This window comes from Aureobasidium melanogenum, assembly GCF_000721775.1.
Source record: "Aureobasidium melanogenum CBS 110374 unplaced genomic scaffold scaffold_8, whole genome shotgun sequence".
Taxonomy (NCBI): Eukaryota; Fungi; Ascomycota; class Dothideomycetes; order Dothideales; family Saccotheciaceae; genus Aureobasidium; species Aureobasidium melanogenum.
In genome coordinates, this window is record NW_024470060.1 from 677,331 (window position 1) to 700,235 (window position 22,905).

General features: G+C 51.3%; 6 protein-coding genes across 6 annotated transcripts; 5 read left to right on the forward strand and 1 right to left on the reverse strand.

The window, feature by feature from the left end:
• Positions 1-1,600: 1,600 nt before the first annotated feature.
• On the forward strand, positions 1,601-5,755 carry M437DRAFT_46973 (WSC-domain-containing protein; the record flags this gene model as incomplete). The annotated part of the gene is made up of 2 exons (XM_041021352.1): positions 1,601-2,420; positions 5,067-5,755. 2 exons carry the CDS (start codon positions 1,601-1,603, stop codon positions 5,753-5,755), a joined length of 1,509 nt encoding a protein of 502 aa, XP_040880626.1.
• Positions 5,756-9,160: 3,405 nt separating this feature from the next.
• On the reverse strand, positions 9,161-10,123 carry M437DRAFT_46750 (uncharacterized protein; the record flags this gene model as incomplete). Its single annotated transcript, XM_041021315.1, has 2 exons — positions 9,161-9,648; positions 9,709-10,123. The coding sequence occupies 2 exons, from the start codon at positions 10,121-10,123 to the stop codon at positions 9,161-9,163; spliced, it is 903 nt and encodes a 300-aa protein (XP_040880627.1).
• Positions 10,124-11,965: 1,842 nt separating this feature from the next.
• On the forward strand, positions 11,966-12,576 carry M437DRAFT_46460 (uncharacterized protein; the record flags this gene model as incomplete). The annotated part of the gene is made up of 2 exons (XM_041021273.1): positions 11,966-12,097; positions 12,157-12,576. The coding sequence occupies 2 exons, from the start codon at positions 11,966-11,968 to the stop codon at positions 12,574-12,576; spliced, it is 552 nt and encodes a 183-aa protein (XP_040880628.1).
• A 577-nt stretch (positions 12,577-13,153) lies between these two features.
• M437DRAFT_65555 (DMRL synthase family protein) lies at positions 13,154-13,893 on the forward strand (the record flags this gene model as incomplete). The annotated part of the gene is made up of 3 exons (XM_041024599.1): positions 13,154-13,196; positions 13,249-13,353; positions 13,406-13,893. 3 exons carry the CDS (start codon positions 13,154-13,156, stop codon positions 13,891-13,893), a joined length of 636 nt encoding a protein of 211 aa, XP_040880629.1.
• Positions 13,894-15,136: 1,243 nt separating this feature from the next.
• Positions 15,137-18,676, forward strand: M437DRAFT_46527 (uncharacterized protein; the record flags this gene model as incomplete). Its single annotated transcript, XM_041021289.1, has 3 exons — positions 15,137-15,262; positions 15,360-18,522; positions 18,573-18,676. 3 exons carry the CDS (start codon positions 15,137-15,139, stop codon positions 18,674-18,676), a joined length of 3,393 nt encoding a protein of 1,130 aa, XP_040880630.1.
• A 680-nt stretch (positions 18,677-19,356) lies between these two features.
• On the forward strand, positions 19,357-22,582 carry M437DRAFT_65557 (calcium ATPase; the record flags this gene model as incomplete). Its single annotated transcript, XM_041024600.1, has 5 exons — positions 19,357-19,474; positions 19,534-19,691; positions 19,748-20,350; positions 20,405-22,117; positions 22,175-22,582. 5 exons carry the CDS (start codon positions 19,357-19,359, stop codon positions 22,580-22,582), a joined length of 3,000 nt encoding a protein of 999 aa, XP_040880631.1.
• Positions 22,583-22,905: the final 323 nt, after the last annotated feature.

The window sequence follows — 22,905 nt, forward strand, 5'->3', positions numbered from 1 at the left end:
TGCAGGAACAGGAAACAAAGTGCTTCCACGTTCGCAGACGGAAGTTCGGCCGGTCGAGGCGTGGTGCTAACGCAGGTTGCCGCAATTCACTAGCTTGACAGAGTGCATATGGCTAGCTGAGGTGCAGAGCGAGCTCGCGTGCACGGTTCAACGCTTCCCTCTTTAGGTCGCTTTACACTTTTCCTCTCATCCCAAGCGCACAATTTTAGCACGCTGAACATGCTTTTAGCTTCTGCGTCTAGTTGCCCCTAATGTTCAGCCGCTTTGGTTTGTTTAGGACCGGTATTCCTGACGGCCATCCCGCTTGGGACGTGTCGACAACAAAATGTAGGAGCTGAAGAATCAGAACATTTAAGAGCCTGCTGTCTCCCACCGTTACCGTTTCTGTCTAAATCGTCGCTCGATTCCATCACCCCTCTCTATCCATAGGGTCCTGTGCCCGTTTCTCTCGTTCGTCATGTTGGGTTCCTTCTGGAAGACGCTCGTTTTCCTGGCAGCCCTCCCACTCCAGAATGTCTCTGCACAACAGTATATGGGAGATGTCATTCCTAATGTTACTTATCCTAATGTTCCTGGCTCAGAACTCGTCTACTTCAGGGTCAAAGACCCCGCTGGAAAGAACAACAACCTTACTCTCGTTAACTATCAATCTTTGGGCTCGAATGGCAAGCGTATCAATCCGTCCAAGGTCAAACGTGCTGTTATCATCATCCATGGTTTAGACCGTAATGCGGGTACTTACATGAGTAACGTAAGTTGTTCGCAGATGCTATTTAAGAGCCAATACTGATTGAGATCATAGATGTTGAGTGCACTTTCTCAAGTCACAGGCGACTCCAACATCAACTTCGATTCTGTGGTCATTAACGCACCCAGTTTCCCCAACGGAGATGACAAGAACACCTCGTACCCGTACTGGGACTATGCTCCCTCCAACCCCAAGAAGAAGCTTTCTGGAGGTGCCCAATCCTGGACCAACCTGCTTGTATGGAAGGGATCGCAATGGGCCGGCGGCGGTACCAACCAGTACCCCACCAAGTCCACATCCGTCTCTTCTTACGAAGTCCTTGATCAGCTGGTCGCATGGTACGCCAACAAGAACAACTTCCCAAACATCAACCAGGTTGTCATCGCTGGCCACTCTCTAGGTGGACAGACTGTTCAACGTTATGCTGCTGTCGGCAAGAATCTTGGTTTGGCCGTACCTCTCACCTACTGGATTGCCAACCCAAACAGTCTTGTCTGGTTGAACTCATCCCGTCCCCTTTCTACAGCCAGCTGTCCAGACTACGATGAATGGCGTGATGGTCTCTCCAACTACACCGGTTACCCTAGTGTTTACAACACCGATTTGGTCGCTTCTGGTAACGCGGCCGTGCTTTCCAACTACCAGTCCAAGAACAAGGCCTACGCTCGCGGTACCCAAGACATGGGTGATGACTCTTCTAGCTGTGCCCCTTTCACTACCGGCAGCAACCGCCACGAACGTTTCTACTATTTCATCAACTGGTGGACTCCTACTTGCGAAGCCGCCAACTCAACCTCAGGCCACTGTGATACCGTCGATTTGATCCCTATGGGCCACGATGGTGGCGGTATGATGGCTTCTACTGCTGGTCGCGCTCGTCTCTTCAGCGACAACTTCTATGGTGACGGCGCGAAGTCTTATGATTTCGGTTACCCTCGCATTCAAGCCAACGTGGATGACCCATACCCCAACCCTGCCTACAACTCGTCTTCGACTTCAGCCAACCCTGGTGTGTACGCGAACAACATGACCTATGCAGGCTGCTACACTGATTCAGGCTCGCGTACTTTGGCCAACATGCTCTACGATTCCCAATCGAACACTGTCGAGATGTGTACCAGCGCTTGCGCCAAAGCCGGTTATGCAATTGCTGGTATGGAATACGGTAGTCAGTGTTGGTGTGACAACACAATCGGTCCCTACACTCAAAAAGTTCTGGATCTTGGTTGTTCTGAAGCCTGCCCTGGCAACAGCACCGAGAACTGTGGCCAGTCCAACCGCTTGCAGCTCTACTCGAACAGCACCCTTGTTCAGGCTTCTGCTCCTTCAAACCCCGAAGTCGTTGGTAACTACTACTACTCTGGGTGCCACAACGAATCGACCAGCGGCCGTGCTCTCTCTGCTACTTCATACTCTGATGGCAAGAACATGACTCTTGAAAACTGTGCAGCCTTCTGCAATGGTTACCAGTACTTTGGCATCGAGTATGCTGCCGAGTGTTACTGTGGTTCTTACTTCGGCGTCGGCAGTACCACCGTTTCGGACAGCTCTTGCGCAATGACATGTACCGGCAACTCGCTCGAACTCTGTGGTGGACCTGGCACTCTTTCTGTCTACGAGCTCAGCGACGATGCGAACGTCGTGACTATCACCCAGGGCTCGACTACTGCTGGTTCTACTACACCAACAAACACCGGTTCAGCATCCACTCTCCCCTCTAGCAGCCTCTGCCCAGCTACCAATGGACAATCTATCCCAGATTCGAACAACATCACCTACACTATCGCTTGTAGCTCAGACACCAACGTCGGCTCGTACTCCAGTGCCCAAGCAGCCGGTTCATACTTTGACTGCATGGTTGCTTGTGACAATGCTGCCTCATCTGGATGTGTTGCATTCACCTACGTTGGTGGTGCTCTCGGCTCGGGCAGCGGTTCCTGCTACCTTAAGAACAGCGTTGGCAGCTTCACAGCAGCTGGTAACAACCTTGTGTCTGGATCGAGAAACGGAACCGGTTCCACTGGAGCACTTGCCACATCGACCTCATCTGGTGCTTCGACAGGAACATCGGCTACCGGCATCGCTTCTAGCAGTCTCTGCCCTACCACTGACGGTCAGACTGTTGCTGATTCGAACAACGTTACCTACACCGTAGCATGTTCTTCGGATACAAACATTGGCTCATATGCTAGCGCTCAAGCAAGCGGCTCGTACTTTGACTGCATGGTTGCTTGCGACAACGCCGCATCATCGGGTTGTGTTGCATTCACTTATGTCGGTGGAGCACTTGGATCCGGTAGCGGGACCTGCTATCTTAAGAACAGCGTTGGCAGCTTCACTGGAGCAGCGAATAACCTTGTTTCCGGATCGAGAGCCTCATCTGGTTCTACCAGCGGAAGTGTCACTGCCACGACTTCTTCTGCCGCCTCTGCAGCCACCACATACGCAGATGGCGCCACACCCTCTGTGAACGGTGTTACTTTCGAGATTCAAGTCAACGTAACTTACTCTGGCCAGACTCTGACTCTCACAAAGAAGCGTGCAGCTGCCGTTGTTGGTGACTGTTTGAACACCTGCTCTCAGAGCACTTCGTGTGTTGGAACCGCATTCGACGGCTCTGTTTGCACATACTTTGGCTCAATCGACAACAGCACCAAGGTTTCCGCTCCTGGTACCACTTTTGCCACTGTTGAGGCTCGCAGTACCGCCACATCTACCTCCTCGAGCTCTACAGGAGTTCCATCAGCCTCGTTGTGTCCCAGCGCCAATGGCCAAACAGTCAATGGATACACTGTCAGCTGCTCGTCTGACACCAACATCGGATCGTACTCGAGCGCGAATGCCGTCAACTCTTACCTCGACTGTATGTCTGCTTGTAGCGCCGCAGCCTCCACTGGCTGTGTTGCATTCACTTACGTTGGAGGCAACAACGGTATTGGGCCTGGAGCGTGTTACTTAAAGAACATCAAGGGTAGCTTCACTACTGCTGGTGGTCCCAACTACATTGCCGGTATGATTGCCTCTCAGACTTCATCGTCGTCTTCGTCTTCGTCGATCAGCTCAACCCAGAGTGGATCTGCCAGCTCCTCGGTAGCTTCATCTTCCAGCTCGACTGCAACCTCTTCGTCTGCTACTGCCTCGGCCTCAAGCAGCCTCTGTCCTTCTGTCGATTCTCAGGACATGACCGACTCGAACGGACAAGTCTACACTATTCACTGCCAGTCTGACACCGATGTCGGCTCCTTTGCTAATGCTCAAGCTGCCAACACATATGCTGACTGCATGACTGCTTGCGACTCTACTACCGGATGTGTGGCATTTACTTACGTCGGCGGAGCTCAAGGCCAGGGTTCAGGTTAGTACTTTCCTCTCGCGCTCTTATTGTTTCAATGCTGACATAAGATTTTAGGCACCTGTTGGATGAAGAACAGCAGAGGAAGCGCAACCTCAGCTGGTGGCAACAACTACGTCGCCGGATTCTTGAAGCAGTCTTCTTCGACTTCAACTTCGTCTGCTTCGTCAAGCTCAGCATCTTCCAGCACCGCTTCCTCCACCACCGTCTCATCGTCAGCAACAGCATCGAGCAGCGCTTCTGCCAGCCTTTGCCCTCAAGCAAACGGACAGATCATCACTGATGCCAACGGCAAGACATACAACGTTACCTGCTCTTCGGACAACAGTGTCGGCTCCTACACCAACGCACAGGCCTCCTCATCCTACCTTGACTGCATGACCGCCTGTGATGCCGCCTCTTCTTCTGGCTGCCAGGGCTTCACTTATGTTGGAGGTGCCAACGGCGCCGGCTCAGGTTTGTCATTCTTATATCCTACTCTGACCCTTCCAATACTGACATGATAACCAGGCACTTGTTGGTTGAAGACAAGCATGGGCACTTACACTTCTAGCGGCAACAACTACATCTCGGCTGTTCTGGTCACCATCTCCAACTCCAACGTTGCGTCTCTTAGCGGCTCAAGCAGTTCGGTTTCATCATCGACTGCTTCCTCCTCGACCGCTTCTTCTTCGACTGTCTCTTCGTCGACCGCCTCGTCAAGCAGCACTAGCAGCGTCTCCTCCACCTCATCCAGCAGCACTGTTTCGTCCTCGAGCTCTAGCGTTTCTTCTTCCTCGAGCGTGACTTCATCATCAAGCGCTGTCTCTTCGTCATCGTCGAGCACTGTCTCTTCCACCTCGTCGAGCACTGTCTCTTCGTCGTCAAGCAGCAGCACTGTTTCTTCTTCGTCAAGCAGCAGCTCAGCCTCTTCATCATCCAGCAGCATGGCAACTACCCTTTCCACATCCACCGCATCCGCCTCAGGTACCTCGTCAACCGCCCTCTCGCTCCCCACAGGCTTCTCATCCTACGGCTGCTTCATCGACTCGAGCACCCGCGCGCTGTCCTACTCCGCCTACTCCAGAAGCGACAACACCCCCTACAAGTGCGCATCCACTTGCCAGAGCTTAGGCTACAAGTACGCAGGCACCGAGTACGGAAGCGAGTGCTGGTGCTCCAACACCGCACCTACCTCTTCGGCCAAGGCTACTGACTGTAACATGGCGTGCAGCGGCGACAGCACCCAGACCTGTGGCGCTGGAAACCGTCTCTCCGTCTACGTGGACAACACCTGGGTGTCCAAGTTCAACGCCCGCCAAAGCTATGGCACTTGGAACTTGATGGCTTGCTACACCGACAACACCAATGGTCGCGTGTTGCCGACCACCATGAGCATGACCGGCGGCGCCTCCAACGCCACGATCGCAAACTGCCTTGACGCTTGTGCCAAGAGCGGGCTCAAGGTCTGCGGTGCCGAGTACTACCAAGAGTGTTATGGAGGTTCAGTCGCCCCTAGCAGCAGCTTGATTGCTGGATCTGATCCTTTGGCTGCTGGTTGCAATTACCCTTGCAATGGCAACAAGACCGAGGCTTGTGGTGGCTCTAACAAGATTTTGGTCTATGTTAACAATGGCACTGTATCTGCTTCTGCTGGTGCTCGTCGTCGTTGGTAAACAAGGCTGGCTGGCAGATGCTTTTCTTCTTTTCTTCTCTTTACATTAGCGAGCGATCTGATAATTTTTTTCTCATGATATCTTTTCTATTCCTGATGTTTGGTTACCAGGACCTTCTTTAGCATAATCTATATCATACTATATAGACCTTTTTTTACTTCCACGACAAAAATATATCAGTTTTACTTGAAGCTTTATCTCCCCTCTACTTGCCATTGTCTCTCACATCCTCGCCGTCTACTAAAACTTGTATCGCTTGTAGCTATAAAAGTGCACAAGACTATGAGAAAATAGGAAGATGTGTGCTGAGAAGTGACCACCTATCGGCTCTCAATGGAAGATGCGTCTTCTCTAAGAATATCTGTGCCTTTTTGTAGTATGGATCTTGCTTGTTGACGCAGATGGGGTGCGGTGGAATAGTACACGGAAAGGATGTTATGTGTTTTTAGTCTCGGTTGATTGACTTTGACGGTCACGAGTAATCAAGTGACCCTTCCAATGTTTGCAGAGACTGGATGAGACCAGGCAAGGCAAAAAGTACTGTATCCTATCTCTTTCGGTGCTCGCGTTCCTATCCAGCGTGCAGCATATCTCGAGGAAGACTCAAGGATCCTGGTTTATTGTACCGATGTACAACTTCGTATTGATCAGTTCTCGCAAACCTTGTGGAGATTGATGGTTTCAGGAGGTCGGAGGAGGGAGCTAGCGGCATGAGGTATACGGAGACTCGAGAGGACGAGAACGGTTTCTTGATCAAGCACGAAACCAGCGACGATGAGATGAATCGGCATCGACAGTGTTCCCGGCTCATGACCAGTCAACTGCAACGGTTCACAATTCTGTCGATGGTTTCAATCCTCTCCTACTGATGACAACGCTGCAGTCGAGAAGCTTGTAGCGCGATGACCGATTCGTCATGTCCTGTTCTAGCTATGAGACCTGGTTCGCAGGCAAAGGCAAATTCGGTTTGGAGCCTTTCGGCTTGAAGTTGTGAGGAGATGGGTAAGACGGGAGTCGAGATCACGAGACCCTTTCCTGGGAGGTTTTAAGTATAGACAGGAGTGTTATACATGATGCGTCAAAGGAAAGGCAGTAGTGATGGGAGCTCACACACTCAAGTCGACTAGCTGATTGGCAAGCCTGGTAGGTCATGGTGTGTGGTCAGTCGAGCCCATCTATGCACCGTCTTTGATAAGAGGCACACACTCGATGAGGCGGTTTCAGAAGTTTCTCATGATGGACTGGCGGTTGTTACATGATACATACAGAGATGCGCGGCTCTGAGGCTGGAGAGAGCAGCGTCTTTGTGAATTCATGAGTTCATCAGCTCTATAGAGGCTTGATTTGCTTTCGAAGTGTATGTCCCTCTTAGCTCATTAGGTGATGTTGTATCATAGCATGACGAGAATGTGGGAGGACAGAAGGTTCTAGAATGCGAGAAGGGTAGGAGCAGCCGTAGTATATCGAAGGAAAGAGTAAGCAGGTAAAGCTCGATCGGTAATCCATGCAGTCGCGGATGGGACGGCCGGCGAGACAATCCGATGTCTTTCTCATGTTGCCAAAGTGTTGGGATCCTGACTCGTCCTTCAAGCAGTATACATGGGCAAGAGTGAGACGTGGTTGGTCGCTAGCAGTAACGGCACTTGCAGCCTGCAACGAGGCTACACCAGAGTATTGGACGTCTGATGTTCATGCACTCTGTAGTTGCATGTTCCTTCTACATCCGCTGGACAGCGTGCACATTGATGCATCTGCATATTGAAGGAGCCGACAGCGAATAGCGTGGGCAAACGTCAAGATAGGCAGTCTGCAAGCCACGCACTGTTCAGTTGGACACTTCCATACCCTGTGCCTTCCCACCCGAAGCGCTTGTTGGGGAAGACCAACAATTGTTGAAGGAAAGAGCTAGCTCCGACGTGTGGGTTGTCTTTTGATCACATTTTCGCAAGTATCTCAGACGCACAACGCTTGGAGGTGCAGGACGAGAAACAACATCATCATCGCTTGGTTTCAAGGCCTCAACTGCGCAGAGAGTAGCAACATGGTTCAGGAGGTACCCGTCGCTTTGTTGCAATCCTTCACAAGCCTTGATTACTTGCTTAGGTCCCGGCAGCTTGGATGGGCATCAACGAAACAACAAGAGTTCGCGTCAAATCATGCCTTTTAGCAATTGATCCTTTCCAGATTCTACGATCTTGTGCTCGAGCAAAAATCTGTGCCATGGTCTAGATGTCTGCACTTCTCATGTACTTATACGGTTTCTGCATGATTGTCTCAGCCCGATGGATCACGATGATGATTCGGCAGTTGTCGTCAGCCAAGTAAGGACACTCTGCATTGCTAGAAATGGTTGAGTAGGCCCTAGACGTAAGCGAGATGTGTGCATGTGATGTGCTGTGATGAAAATGGCTGTTATGCCATGATCCACCAGACTCCAAGCAGAGCTGCCCAAGTCAGTTCTCTGAAAACTTTTGAAAGACAGTGGCACGCGGGAAATTGACACGTGGAAGTGACAATGCAGTTGGAATCAACAGCCGTGAACCTGCACGCATATTGATCATGAGATCTGAACAGCGCTGAGTGGAGCCAGTCGGACTGCTGAGCGAGGGTAAAGAGGGTGGAGTTTAACCACTCCGCTCTTCTTCTTTCCGTGCACCAGCTGGGCGCGAATCTTCTTCGCTGAATCAATCTTGCATTTCCTCTGGCACTGTTCCTTCGACTGTGACTCGCCCGTTCTCTACCATGCGGTCACGTTTCATCAGACGGATGACGAAACATGCACTGCCTTATCCTGGTTGAATAGACGATTCTGCAGTCGCCGGCTCCGGTCGATGGGTCGAGCACGACCTTTCGTGTCGGCGGTGTCGCTAGCCGTACCAGTCACTGGGGTCTGTATGCACAGCGGTTCTCTGCAGTTCGGTCGTGCTGGTGGTATTTCTTGCACGCGAGGACGATCATTGTTGACCGTTTGCAGAAGGTCAGTCCGGAAAGTATGATGTCCTGAAGTTTGTCAGAATTATTAATGCTGATGTGTGAGCAGATGCGCAGCAAGAGTTGAAGTTGTTCACCTGAAACATCACGGCAGTTGTACCCGAATTCCCTTTCCATTCAGGTTGGCAAGCAATTTACTCGAACAGATCGATCTCGGCAATCGGACCAGATCTCGCAATCTATCTTATACAGTTACGACCTGCCTTTTCAGGGCTTGCTGATTTTGTACCACCAGCCTAATGATGTGGATATTGCAGTATTGGCGGATAAATAGCAACTTGCGTTCAACACATTATATTATTTTTTGTCGTGGTAGTAGACTTCTCAAAAATATATATGGGCGAAATGAAACAAGCGATCGTGTTGGTGAATGCAGGGTTGAATTGGTGCAAGCATCATGACTAGGCAGGCATATTAGCCGTGCGATCCTTGTCGACGGAGGGATTGTCGGCTTGAAGCAAACAATCGCTCGTGTCCAGTGGTTCTAGCCAACTCGAGATCAATGGCTACCAACATCTTTTCGAGAAACCCATCTAATCCTAGTGCCGAGAGTCCACCGCGCATCTCAACAAATTGTCGGAGGCCACTCATGTGCGTCGAGAATGCATCTGCATCCCTCCAGAAGGCCTCATACTGAGCCATGGTTGCCATGGTTGCTATCATGGAGTCCTTGGTCGTAAGGTTCTCGTTCATGGCTTGGATGGCCATGTCTTTAAGCTGAAATAGATCTACAACCTGAGTGTGCGCAGCCATGGAAGACCGAAAAAGCGATGCAGCAAATAGAAGCACAGCATGAAGCAGTGCCACGTCAGTCATAACGAATGGCATCCAGACAGATCTCAGGAGGGCCATTGTAGGTGCATCGTCTGAATGCAGTACATCTTTGGCTGTGTATGTAAGATCTGTTTTGTATGCGCGCTTTAGTGTTGAACCCAAACCAAGGGATTTGGTGTTACACTTACAGTGCTCCAGGATCTGGTTCAGATAAGGAAGCCACTGAGCCGGATAGATCTGTGATACGTCTATCATGGGGTATTGAGGTGTCGATGAAAATGAAGACACGTCAGAGCTGCTGGTGGGAGATACTGGGCTTTTCTGACCCGAGGAAGTAGGTCTTGACATAGGATAGGATGCGGCATGCGTCCGACCTTGCGAGATTTGTGCTGATGATGTACCAAGCAACTGCGGATCGCTGTTTGATCTTCGAGCTGCTGCCAGTTGTTCTGCTTTGTGATGTTGTTGCTTGGTGACATGACTTCGAATGGCTCGTCGAACCTTTTGATCCTTGGTATCGCTAGGATCCGTGAGGTTGACGAATTGAAACGACATTGGTGGCTCAGAAGATCCTGGAGAAACAGGTGATGAAGTGCCTGGCATTGCGTCTTATATCCAGTGTACAATAGGTGGGCTGTAATGATTGAGCGAAGGCGAGCTAGAACCACAAGCTTAGCGAAAGTGACAAGTCGAGATTTGTACCGAGTAGCTGGTAGATCAGGAACGAGTGCAGTCGGTGAGATCTGATACTCTAACGATCTGGCATGTTCGTCAGATATATAGGAATCTGATTACTAGTTTGGGGATGCATAAACTCAAGCAATGACCACCATCTTTCCGACGGCTATTCATGGTACTGCAACAATGCAGATTTGGCTGCAGGTGTTCGTTGGCAGAATGTCTGGGCGTATGTCCAAGAAAGGTAATCATGTGCACATAATGAAGCCAGCTTTGTGGTCGTGCTGAGAAAGTCTCGATGGTCCTCGAGTAGTGGCTAAAACTACTGACAAAGATTTGAAAACAAATACGGAAGCCTTTGCCTTCGGATGCATGTACGTTGTTCGCATGCAATCCGAGGATCAAGTCAAGTAGAAAGCTCAAAATATGGGGCGGGAACAACATCGAGCGGCCGCCTTGTCTGTCATAATCAACCATCTAGCTGAACGCCTCTTCTGGGGCCTCATTGATGGCGCCATCTGAAGGCACTTGAGCGGACGTGGGAACGAATTCGCACAGGCCGCTTGGATTCGTGTCTTCCCATTTGGAAGAGCCACCATCATCATGAGTGACTTGTCTGCCGCATGTAGTTGTCAAGACCCTATATTTCAGGCTCGTGGACCTGAAAGGGCGAGCTAAGACTCTGAGAGGTTACCGGTACCTGGGTAGGTTGTGTTTGACAGACCACTGGAGAAAGCCACACCCGGTGGTTATCTATTCTTGTAACTCAGCGAGACACAGTCTCGGTCTAGAAGGGCAGCTGCATGAAGCCGAATTTATCGACCAAGAGAGCATGTGGGAGCGGCGCAACAGAAAGGAGTAGTTGGTCACTGACATTTGAGTTTTCTGAAATACCTGTAGACTGTGGTGGTTTTGCCGGATATAATCCATGGCCGGCATGCAGCCTCTGTTGGAGATTGAGATGCAGCGGGAAGAATGGACGCGCCCTGTACCAAGATCCTGCCAGGCACAGCCGTACCTTAGCGAGAGAAATACCTACCGAGCAGGTAGGGTGTTCTTTCCGAACGCACAGCATGCACCTGCTCTGTGACTCTCTGTATGATCGTTAGCGTTACCATGGACTTGAAGTCACGAACATAGCGATATGCTTAGGTGAGCTTCTCTTGGCCGATAACCACCTCGGATTAGGCTTGTGTTTCTTGCCGTTCAATCAACAATTATTCAATCCACACCACAAAGTTCGATAGGCAAAGTTCATGGCGCTCTTTATCGCATCCTGCTTCCGCACAGACAGATCCGGAGCTCGGGTCCTGACAGGCCAAATGTCCTTGGGAGTCGTCAGAACCCAGAATCCGGGCTAAATGGCCAAAGGCAAGCACGATGCACCAGCAGACTGCAGTGGATGCGAAAAAGGTGAGTAATCATGCACGTGTGTGGTCGCTGTTCCACAGATGCACGCAAAACATCAAGGGTGGATGACTTGCCGAACCCGAGCGGCCGGAATACAGGAGATCCCGTCGTGTGCTTGGGGACTGCAAGCATACCGGCCGGGTGGTCGTGGGGACTACGTCACAGTCTCGAAATACATACACAAGAGCAACGGTTGTCAGAAAAGAACAAGCTGCATCTTCTGTCACCTCCATCTGACAGACACTATCGAAAGTCGACATCGAACCCCGACAAAACAAGCATGCATTAGCAGCGCCACGCGAATCTGCGTACGCCCTCCCCGGAACTTGGTCAGCCTCACACACTCCTCGCACAACTATGGAGAAACCGCAACATCTAAGGCGGCTTAGGAAGAGAGATTCGGATCCGCTGGCAGAAGTGCCTGACGATGCTGTTAAGCTTGAAGTGGAGCAGCTATCTTCAAAAGGCCCTGACACCTTGCTTTCACGGGTATGCTGACTCGGCGTGTTGTACCATCTCATCAGCACGCGACTTACATGCCTATCCAGATTGTCCTAGGGCCGCTAACAATGATTTCCTTTTTACTTTCTCTTTGTGTCGTTGACAGCCAGCAACGTGCATGGCGCCTTGCGCAACAGGCCGACAGCGAGCCATGGCCTTGGTGGAAGAAATTGTCGCCCTGGACGTGGTGGAACGCAGAACCTTATCAAAGCCCACAAGATTCTACATGGCAACATGCTGTACCAGCTACCAGCTCGCCAGAGGGTGCTGATGGTAGCGTTCCAGCTCCTGCAGTGAATACAGATCACTGGTACACGCACAAGAAGCACAGGAGGATGGCCAAACTCACCATCTCGGACGCATTCGAAATTAGGAAAGAGGTAGCGATTATGCTTGTCACAGCAGCGCTAATAGGCCTAGTTGTCATTGTATGGCTTGCAAAGCGTGCACTTCCGTCGCTTGCGTGAGGCCGTGCGACCAGATCTCACCAAGTACATGCGTATCTTGACCGCATGTCCCTTGATCGATTCCTGGAAAGGCAACTCTGCTAGAAAATGATTTCAAATTCAAGATCCCTGGAAAGGGTAGACGCGATTACGAGCGACGATACAACGAATGGTCTCTTATGTGTTTCCTGCATGGCCTCGGATAATCTTGCTTGGGCCTGCGCATGTTGCGTCTTTGGTGTTTCCTCATGAATTATGGCCAAGACATGAATATATGTGGTGATTGTTTCGCGTCTGGTCCTGAGGTTGAGCTTACGAACGAGCTCAGCAAATTCCGGTTTAACGCGCGGTCGTTCGTCAGAATGTCAGTCTTGGTATCAGTCAAGTATTGTCCTCGACTCAACAGGTCTTTGTCTTGTATTCTCAAGCCGCTCGAGAAATTCATCGTTGATGTGATGACCCTGAGTGATCAAAGCTTCCACCTCGCGTACCTGACCATCCTACCCCACCTCTGACGTTCAGTGACCACTTGCACTTTGTAGGAACCTGACACTTTCGTTCACCACAACAAGAACACGCACATAATCAACGTTACACCATGTCCGGAATCAAGGGAATCGGCGAGGCCAAGAAGTACGACGGTAGGAAAGCTCCTAGACCAAGACACACAAGCAGATGGCTAACCAGCAGAAGGCTCGAAGCTGCGCATCGGCATTGTTCACGCTAGATGGAACACCCAGATCATTGATGCTCTCCTCGAGGGCGCAAAGAAGAAGCTCGCCGAGGCAGGCGTTCCCGGTACAGCTTAACAAGTCGAGCCTCGTCAAGAAGAGAAGCTGACGAGGGACAGACAGCAACATTGAGATCCAGACCGTTCCCGGCAGCTACGAACTCCCCTACGCAGTGCAACAGATGTACGCATGCTCGCAAGCTCAAGCATCATCGGCCAACTCGACATTGCTGAGCTCTGCGACCGATCTGCTTTCAGCGTCCACAACCGACCTCTCGCTCAAGGACAAGGAGGGTAGCAGCAACTCAGCAGCGACCAAGCCCTTCGACGCCATCATCGCAATTGGTGTCCTCATCAAGGGCTCAACAATGCACTTTGAGTATATTTCGGACGCTGTCAGCCACGCTCTCATGAAGCTCCAACTGGACATTGGCATTCCTGTCGTCTTCGGTCTGCTCACTCTGCTGACCGAGGAGCAAGGACTTGAACGCGCTGGCCTCGTGTCGGGCTCAAAGTACCACAACCACGGCGAAGACTGGGGTGCAGCCGCTGTCGAGCTGGGAGTCAAGAGAAGAGGCTGGCAGGAAGAGAAGACCTTCATTCAATGATGATGGATCAACAAGAAAGAGCCGGTTAGGGAGATAGAAGATACAATAAAGCTCGCTCAAAGTCACACAAGAATGGCACGAGTTGAGAAGAATACAAGCTGTCTTGGATGCCCGTTCTGCCCTGATAGCTTCGTTTGTTGCTTGATCAAACGACGTGTTTCTGCGGCCACGTGCTCGGCGTCCAGGATTAGGCGAACAATACAGCTGAACTGTTACAAACACACACTACCCTGACAATCCAGTTGACGACTGGTACACGGCTATCCTCTCCGAAGATGGATCTTAGTGCAGATTGTGATAGTGTGTATGGGCAGGCACAGAGTGCGACAGCAATTCTCGTGTTGTAGCGCGCGTCATCGGGGTGCACGGTCCACCAGGCGTGGAACTTCTTGCGACAGTTGCGACACTGAAGTTGAGCGTCTTCTTGACTGAGGAATGGAAGTGCTGTCCATCATCCCTTCAACCATTCCTTTATTCACCGTCTCCATCTGGCGCCTTGTTGTTGCTTCTCCTTAGCCTTCAGCGCATGAGATTTTGCCTCTCCGCCCACAGCGCGCCCGTCTGGTCTGCGCCTTGAGACGGCCCTTGTCTCCGCCCTCGAGGCCCCTGTCCTCGCCAAAGGCCACTGATCTGCCTCTTCTTTTCACCATCACCACCCATATCTCTCATCTTTCCACCTATCTGTCGCTGCCCGCGTCTTGCTGCGTCCCCCTCGCTATCGTTCTGACCATCTGGGGTGAAGAAGCTCGGCCCACCATCAACAAAACAAACTCGCACTGCTGACCTCGCCTCGGCTTTGTATTTCCGATGCCTGGCTGTTGATTCAGGTGCCACTCTCGCCTGTTGCTGCTAGCCTCGTATGGCCCATCCACCAGGTCGGCCTGCCGATGCTCCGGTCAACATGTCTTCATCCGACTCGGAAGCACGCGACTCGGGAGACTTGTTGAATGCCATCGGTTCCACCAGTTCTCTTGCAAGCACAGTCTCCTCGGTCTTCAGTGCTAATACTCAACTCCCAAAGACCAATGGTCACTCTTCGACCAACATCGCCGCCCTGACTCCCCTCACATATCCTGCTTCATCTCCAGTCAAATCACACTCTCCACTAGCTTCTTCGAAGCCACTGCTCAACACCACCCAACCAGAGCCATCCCCTCTTGGTCTTCCTGTCGCAAACTCCACTCGAGGTCCTTCCGAAAATGCCACTCCCCGACCTTCTCCCCCAGCAGGAAATCTGCAGATTATGCCACCAGCTGGCAAGGCAAAAGGGTACAGAACGGTTTATGACCCCGAACTCGACAATGAGCTCAGCGAGAAAGAGAAGAAACGCAGAAGCGGAAAAATCAAGACAAGGTCTTTCGGGACCGAGGTACGTTTGGATATTTTTACATGATTGCTGAGCTTGTTGATACCCTGTCACAAAATAAACCGTTCTGTACCCTGAAGCTGATGGGTTGAAAATATAGTCACACCCTGCGCCCCCAGACCCCAGGTTGGCCATCGCAAACTACACCTCTGGCGGAGCTGTATCCGATAAATTGTCGAAATCGAAAAGGAAGTTGCGAATTGCACCTTACATACTGAAATCGTATCCATACGACAAAAACTCGACAATTGGGCCTGGTCCGCCAAAGCAAATTGTCGTCCACAGTTTTGACCCATTTACGCCCGAATCCCAACTCAAATTCTTTTTCGCGAGTTTCGGAGACATTGCTGAGTTTCGCAACCAGACCGATCCGAATACTGGAAGTTTTCTGGGAATTTGCTTGATCAGGTACAAAGACAGCAAGCCGATCAAGGGCGTCTCCGTTTCAGCCACCAATGCTGCGAAACGCGCTGAAAAGGAAGGGCACAATGAGCGCATTGGGTTGACCAAGGTCAAGGTCGAGCTTGATCGCGAAGGGCGCAAGTGTAGGAAGTATGTCGAGTATACGCTTAAGAAGGCGCGGCACGAATTGGAGAAAGAAGCTGCTCGACATGCCTCTCACACTGTTTCGCTAGCAGCAGATTCGCCCGGTTCCTCGACACCTGTCCCACCGCCTCCTCCGCCGCCACCCGGTGCTCCCGAAGAAGTTCCCGCTGCAACGGTGGATGTGCCCAAGGCGCCGAAAGGACCGGCCTCCAAGCGCGATCGCGAGCGAGAACGAGCAGGCGCACCAGAACAAGCACCGTCGACCACAAAGGAACGTGACACAGGTCGCTCGGTCGTTGAGTCGGAGCCAATATTGGCCAAGATAAAACGAAAGCCGTACATTTTTATTTCTCGTGATAGCGTGCCTGTCCTGGGGTCCACTGTGCCACATCTTAAGAAGAGGTTCAAAGCTTTCGACTGGCGAGAGATTCGCGTTGACAAGACAGGCTACTATGTCATTTTTGACGACTCGAAGCGCGGTGAAGACGAGACAGTCAGATGTTTCAAGGAGTGCAATAATGGACCTATGTTCACGTACAACATGGCAATGGAATGTCAGCAGTACGGCAATCCTGATTACGTGCGCAGTCCAAGCCCCGAAACTCAGGCTGTCCAGACCCGGCAGAAAGAAGAAGCAGATCGCTTGGAGAGATGGGCTGCTGAGGATTTGGAGGAAGAGAAGAAAGAAAGAGCTGCGGATTTGGACCCTGTGAAGGGCGCGCTCGAACAATTGCAACTCGAATTGCGCAACAAGATCATGGACGACATCAAGAAACGAGTTGTCATTCCCGAGCTTTACGACCGTCTCGATCCCGCCAGACACGTCGCTAAACGACGCAAGCTCGATATTCCAGACCCCGTTGACAATGAAAACCAGCCCCCGAGTTTGTTACTGAACAAAGCGGCCAACACCACCACGTCAACAACTGCTCGAAGCCGGAACGGGCGTCCTTTGTCTCACAGCAAGCCGCTGCGCCCACACGATCCCAATCGCGGACGACAGATCCCCATGAGTGCCTATGTCGACGAGCGCAGGCTCAAGAAGCGACCAACTGCACGTCCCGTCCATGCGCGCCCATTGCATTACCGTCTGCAGCACATGGATGATGACGAAGACGAGGACGAGTCCGACGACGACCACAGAACACCAATGACGCGCGATACGGACGATCAAGAGAGCAGGCCGATGAGTCGGGCTAGCCGTACCTCAACACCCTTCAGCGTGTCAGAGTCGATTGACTTGCCGACGCCTGCTCCCAAGAAGAGAAAGCTGGTCCACAAAGAGAAGGAGACAATTCCAGAGGAAGAGCAGGAGATCTTCGCGCCGCATCACAAGGAGCTCCTTGGAGATCTCATTCAGAAGATTCCGGAACGCATGGCCACACGCGAACTCGAGTTGGTTGTTAGCACCCTCCCCCGAGACTCAAAGTTCCAGGAACGCGCACGAACAGAACTCCATTTCAGACAGCGCGCCAAATACGACAGCGAAGAGACGCCTGTTCCAGTCATCGATACCACCAAAGCAGAACACACAATGGTCGGCGACAAGGCTGCATCCCAGTCTGGAGATTTGTCCGTCAAAGCTATCAAGAAAGACACCAAACGCAAGCGACCTAAGTCAAAGAAACAGATCTTTGAGGAGCGCGAAGCAGAAAGGGCCGCGGCAAGAGCCGCTGAAGAGGCTCAGGCTTTGGAAGATGGCAGCCAGATTGAAGACAGAGACGTTGACGCTGACGTTGATGTTGACATCGAAATGGCTGAACCAGTCATCGAAGAAGAGGAAGAGGCTGAAAGACCGCAGGTCGAATGGGCTGTGTCCACTGGCGAGCCACGCAAAACCGTCGAAGATGATGACGATACGTTCTTGGACATTGATGGTTGGAAGCACATTGTCAAAGATGCAGAAGATATGCGGTTCCTTCGTCAAGCTCTGGAAGATTTGCCAGCTGCAGAGGTTGGAGATGTCACGCTATGGGCTTGGAAGCAAAAGGAGATCAAGGCGCTTAACTCGCGTGGACCAGCTGCCGAAGCAAAGATCCAAGGGTACTACGTCCCGAACGCCTCCGGTTGTGCTCGCACTGAAGGAGTCAAGAAGATCTTGGAGTCGGAAAAGTCAAAGTACCTGCCTCACCGCATCCGTGTTCAGAAAGAGCGCGAGGCCCGCGAGGCACAGGCACGAGAGAACCCCAATGCTATTGCTGCCGCCGAAGCAGCAGCTGAAGCCGCAAAGGCAGCCGCAGCCGCCAAAATCGCATCTGTCGCTACATCTCGCAGCAACCGTGCTAATAACCGACGCCTGGTCAATGACATCAACTTGCAAAAGCAGAACCTCACTATTACTGGTGGTGAAGCCGATGCTATCAAGTTCAATGCACTGAAGAAGAGAAAGAAGCATGTCAAGTTTGACAGATCGGCCATCCACGGTTGGGGTCTGTATGCTATGGAGAACATTGCTTCGAACGATCTCATCATCGAGTATGTCGGCGAAAAAGTACGCCAAAAGGTTGCGGACCTTCGCGAAATCAAATACGACAAGCAGGGCATTGGAAGCAGTTACCTCTTCCGCATGGCAGACGACGAAATCATCGACGCCACGAAGAAGGGTGGTATTGCGCGTTTCATCAACCACAGTTGTACACCCAACTGCACGGCCAAGATCATCAAAGTCGATGGCACCAGGAGAATCGTCATCTATGCACTCAAGGACATTACGAAAAGTGAGTTCAAGAAGAACTTCAATCGAAAAGCATTGCTAACTTAGAAACAGATGACGAGCTCACATACGATTACAAGTTCGAGCGCGAGTACGGCAGCGACGATCGCATTCCTTGTCTTTGCGGTTCCGTGGGATGTAAAGGTTTCCTGAACTAAGGTTCAATTAAAAAGGAAAGCTCTGTTGTATATTACGTGAGGGAAGGAAAGAGCATGCATGGTTGGCGTACCAGGAAGGAACACAAAAAACGGAGGAAGGGTTTCTTTCTTTCAGGTTTGCATGGATTGTGGTTCTCAGACGTCGGTTGAATTGTACGATACCTTAACAAAGAGATGCCTTGCAAGCTGTCCTGGCTGGTTGGCGCAGGACAGCAGGGCAAGTTGTACTGCACGATTGAGATGAATTGTCCAACAACCTTGATGGAGACTTGGACAACGTGACGTAAAGTGACTTAGCCGAGCTGACAAACGTCCCCTGGGTAGAAGACGATGAGTCAGGTAAGCAGCAAGCAACAAGCAACAAGCTTGTTGTATGCGCAATGCGACAGTGGGTCTGTAGGGCTATTTACTGACTCGAGGTCAAAGTATTGCTCGTATCTTGCAAGTTATTGTATCTAGTTCCAAGGTAAGAGCCGAGCATGGACCAAGTGGAAGTGGGTTGGCTTTCTGGGGACGGCGACGTGGGTTCTTGGCGCGGCCGGCATATGATCGAAGACACGTTTCGATATCAAGGAAACTTCTGGATCTCTTGGATCAAGGTACAATAAGACTAGGAAGGGACGTGGGAAGTAACATCTTCCTTTTCTCGACCCAGTTTGCATTGCTCCAGAGTCGCCAACATGGACAACGCCTATGTACAATCGACATCTGCCGTGCTGAAGCACTTTGATGTGCAGGAAGCCTCCGGTCTCGACAAGACTTCCGTGACTGCATCCAGACAGAAGCATGGTCGCAATGGTATGCTCCTACTGCGACTCTCTACGAGTACTCTGAGCATCCACTAACTCTGTTACCAGCTCTCCCTGAAGACCCACCAACACCGCTATGGGAACTCATTCTAGAACAATTCAAGGACCAGCTGGTCATCATCCTTCTTGCCTCTGCTGCCGTATCCTTTGTTCTCGCTCTTTTCGAAGACAGCGACGACTGGACTGTCTTCGTTGACCCTGTCGTAGTATGTTCTGTCTCGCGCCCTCGTCTCCGGAGCAGCTTCTAACCAAGACTCGCCAGATCCTCACTATCCTCATCCTCAACGCTGTCGTTGGTGTGTCGCAAGAGTCGTCAGCTGAAAAGGCAATCGCTGCACTTCAAGAGTATTCGGCCAACGAGGCAAAGGTCGTTCGCAATGGCAAGGTTCAGCGCATCAAGGCAGACGAGTTGGTTCCTGGAGATGTTGTCAAGGTTGCTGTAGGCGATCGCGTACCTGCCGATTGCAGAGTCCTGTCTATCCACAGCAACAGCTTCCGTGTTGACCAGAGTATTCTGACTGGAGAAAGCGAAAGTGTCGGCAAGGGTACAGAGGCCATCAAGGATGCAAATGCTGTCAAGCAGGACCAGATCAACATGCTCTTCTCAGGCACCACAGTTGTTACTGGAAATGCCACCGCTATCGTTGTCCTTACTGGTTCGAACACTGCCATTGGCGACATCCACGAGAACATCACCTCCCAAATTTCGCAGCCCACTCCTCTCAAGGAAAAGCTCAACGATTTCGGAGACACTCTGGCCAAGGTTATTACTGTCATCTGTATTCTGGTCTGGCTCATCAACATTCCCCACTTCAACGACCCTGCCCATGGCTCTCTTACCAAGGGTGCAATCTACTACTTGAAGGTAAGCCACTATGATCCATGAGTTCTCCAAGAACTTGACTGACCACTGATTCAGATTGCTGTATCGCTCGGTGTTGCTGCCATTCCCGAAGGTCTCGCTGTTGTTATTACTACCTGTCTCGCGCTCGGCACCCGCAAGATGGCCGCTAAGAACGCCGTGGTTCGCAGTCTTCCCTCGGTTGAGACTCTCGGTAGCTGCAGCGTCATCTGCTCAGACAAGACCGGAACTCTTACCACCAACCAAATGAGCGTCAACAAGGTTGTTTTCATTAACCAGCAAGGATCTGGTCTCGAGGAACTCACTGTTGAGGGAACAAGCTTCGCCCCTGAGGGCGCAATCACCACTTCGACCGGAGAGACTCTTGACAACCCAGCCGTTTCGTCCTCGACCATTGCACAGATTGCCGAAGTCGCCGCTCTTTGTAACGATGCACGTCTTTCCTACGACAGCGAGAAGGACGTCTACAACAATGTTGGTGAAGCCACCGAAGGTGCTCTGAGAGTCCTTGCCGAGAAGATCGGCACCAGAGACGCATCTGTCAACTCCGCAAGATCTACTCTCGCCCCGGAAGAAAGAATCCACCACGCTAGCAAGCACTGGGAAACCAGCACTCCTCGTTTGGCCACCTTTGAATTTGCTCGCGACAGAAAGAGTATGTCTGTTTTGGTCCAGGATGGATCGTCCCAGCGTCTTCTTGTCAAGGGTGCCCCTGAGTCCATCATCGCCAGATGTAGATACGTCTTGGTCGGAACCAAGGGCACCAGAATGGCTCTCACTGACAATGTCTCTGCCTTGCTTTCCAAGGAGGTTGTCGATTATGGTAACCGGGGACTCCGCATCATGGCTCTTGCAAGTGTCGACAACATCACCTCTCCTCTGTTGAAGCAGGCCAAGACCAGCTCCGAATATGCCCAACTCGAACAAAACATGACTTTGATCGGTCTTGTTGGTATGCTCGACCCTCCTCGTCCTGAGGTAGCCGACAGCATCCGCAAGTGCCGTGAGGCTGGTATCCGTGTCGTCGTCATCACTGGTGACAATCAGAATACTGCCGAGACTATCTGTCGCCAGATTGGCGTCTTTGGCACCAACGAAGATCTGACCGGCAAGAGTTTCACTGGTCGCCAATTCGATGATCTCAGCGAGGCCGACCAGCTCAAGGCTGCCAAGAATGCATCTCTCTTCTCCCGTACTGAACCCACTCACAAGTCCAAGTTGGTCGACCTTCTTCAATCTACTGGCGAGGTTGTCGCTATGACTGGTGATGGTGTCAACGACGCTCCTGCCTTGAAGAAGGCCGATATTGGTGTGGCCATGGGCAGTGGTACTGATGTTGCCAAGCTCGCTGCAGACATGGTTCTCGCAGACGACAACTTTGCAACCATCGAAGCTGCTGTTGAAGAAGGCAGAAGCATTTACAACAACACTCAGCAATTCATCCGTTACTTGATCTCGTCCAACATTGGCGAGGTCGTGTCTATCTTCTTGACTGCCGCTATGGGTATGCCCGAGGCTTTGATTCCTGTTCAGCTTCTCTGGGTCAACTTGGTCACTGACGGTCTTCCTGCTACTGCGCTCTCCTTCAACCCTGCTGATCATGATATCATGAAGCGTCTTCCCCGCAAGCGTGACGAAGCTCTCATTGGTGGCTGGCTCTTCTTCAGATACATGGTGATTGGCACATACGTTGGTGTCGCAACTGTTGGTGGTTACGCATGGTACTTTATGTTCAGTGAGGCTGGACCTAAGATCAGCTTCCACGCATTGGTAAGATACATATTCGATCTCGTTTGACAGTATGACTATATGCTAACCTTTTTCCAGACCCACTTCCACTCTTGCAGCATTTTCGAGCACCCAATCGACTGCCTGATGTTCACCGATTACAGATCCAAGACAGCATCAACCATCTCCCTGTCCATTCTCGTCGTCATCGAGATGCTCAACGCCATGAACGCCCTCTCTTCCTCAGAGTCGCTACTCACCCTTCCCCTCTGGAAGAACATGATGCTTGTATACGCCATTTGCCTTTCTATGGCATTGCACTTCGCCCTGCTTTACATTCCGTTCTTGCAAGGTATCTTTGGTATCGTGCCTTTGGGTGCTGAAGAGTGGAAGTTGGTGCTTGCATGGAGTGCACCTATCATCTTGATCGATGAGGCGCTAAAGTTTTTGGAAAGGGCTTTTGTTATGGAGAAGCCAGGTAAGCATATCAAGCCCAAGGCTGAGTAGATGGCGCCGGGTATCGTCATTAGCACTAGAAAGCGTGGTGTTTGGAAAAAAAAAAAGTAGAAGCGTGAGTAGTAAATAGAAATTCAAAACGCGCTTGTCTTAGCTCCTCGTGTACCGGTACTCAAAGGGTCTGTAACTCCCAATTTAATCCTCATCGTACTCCAACTCCAGCAGAGTGGCCAGAGTATTACGCTATAAAAAGGCACGATTGTGTTGGGATACACAGGCATATCCACAGAGATCCAGGCTTCTAGCACATGAGGAGATGATGGACGGCGCAAAAAAAAAAGGAAAAAAAAAAGACAACATTCAAAATATCCGGA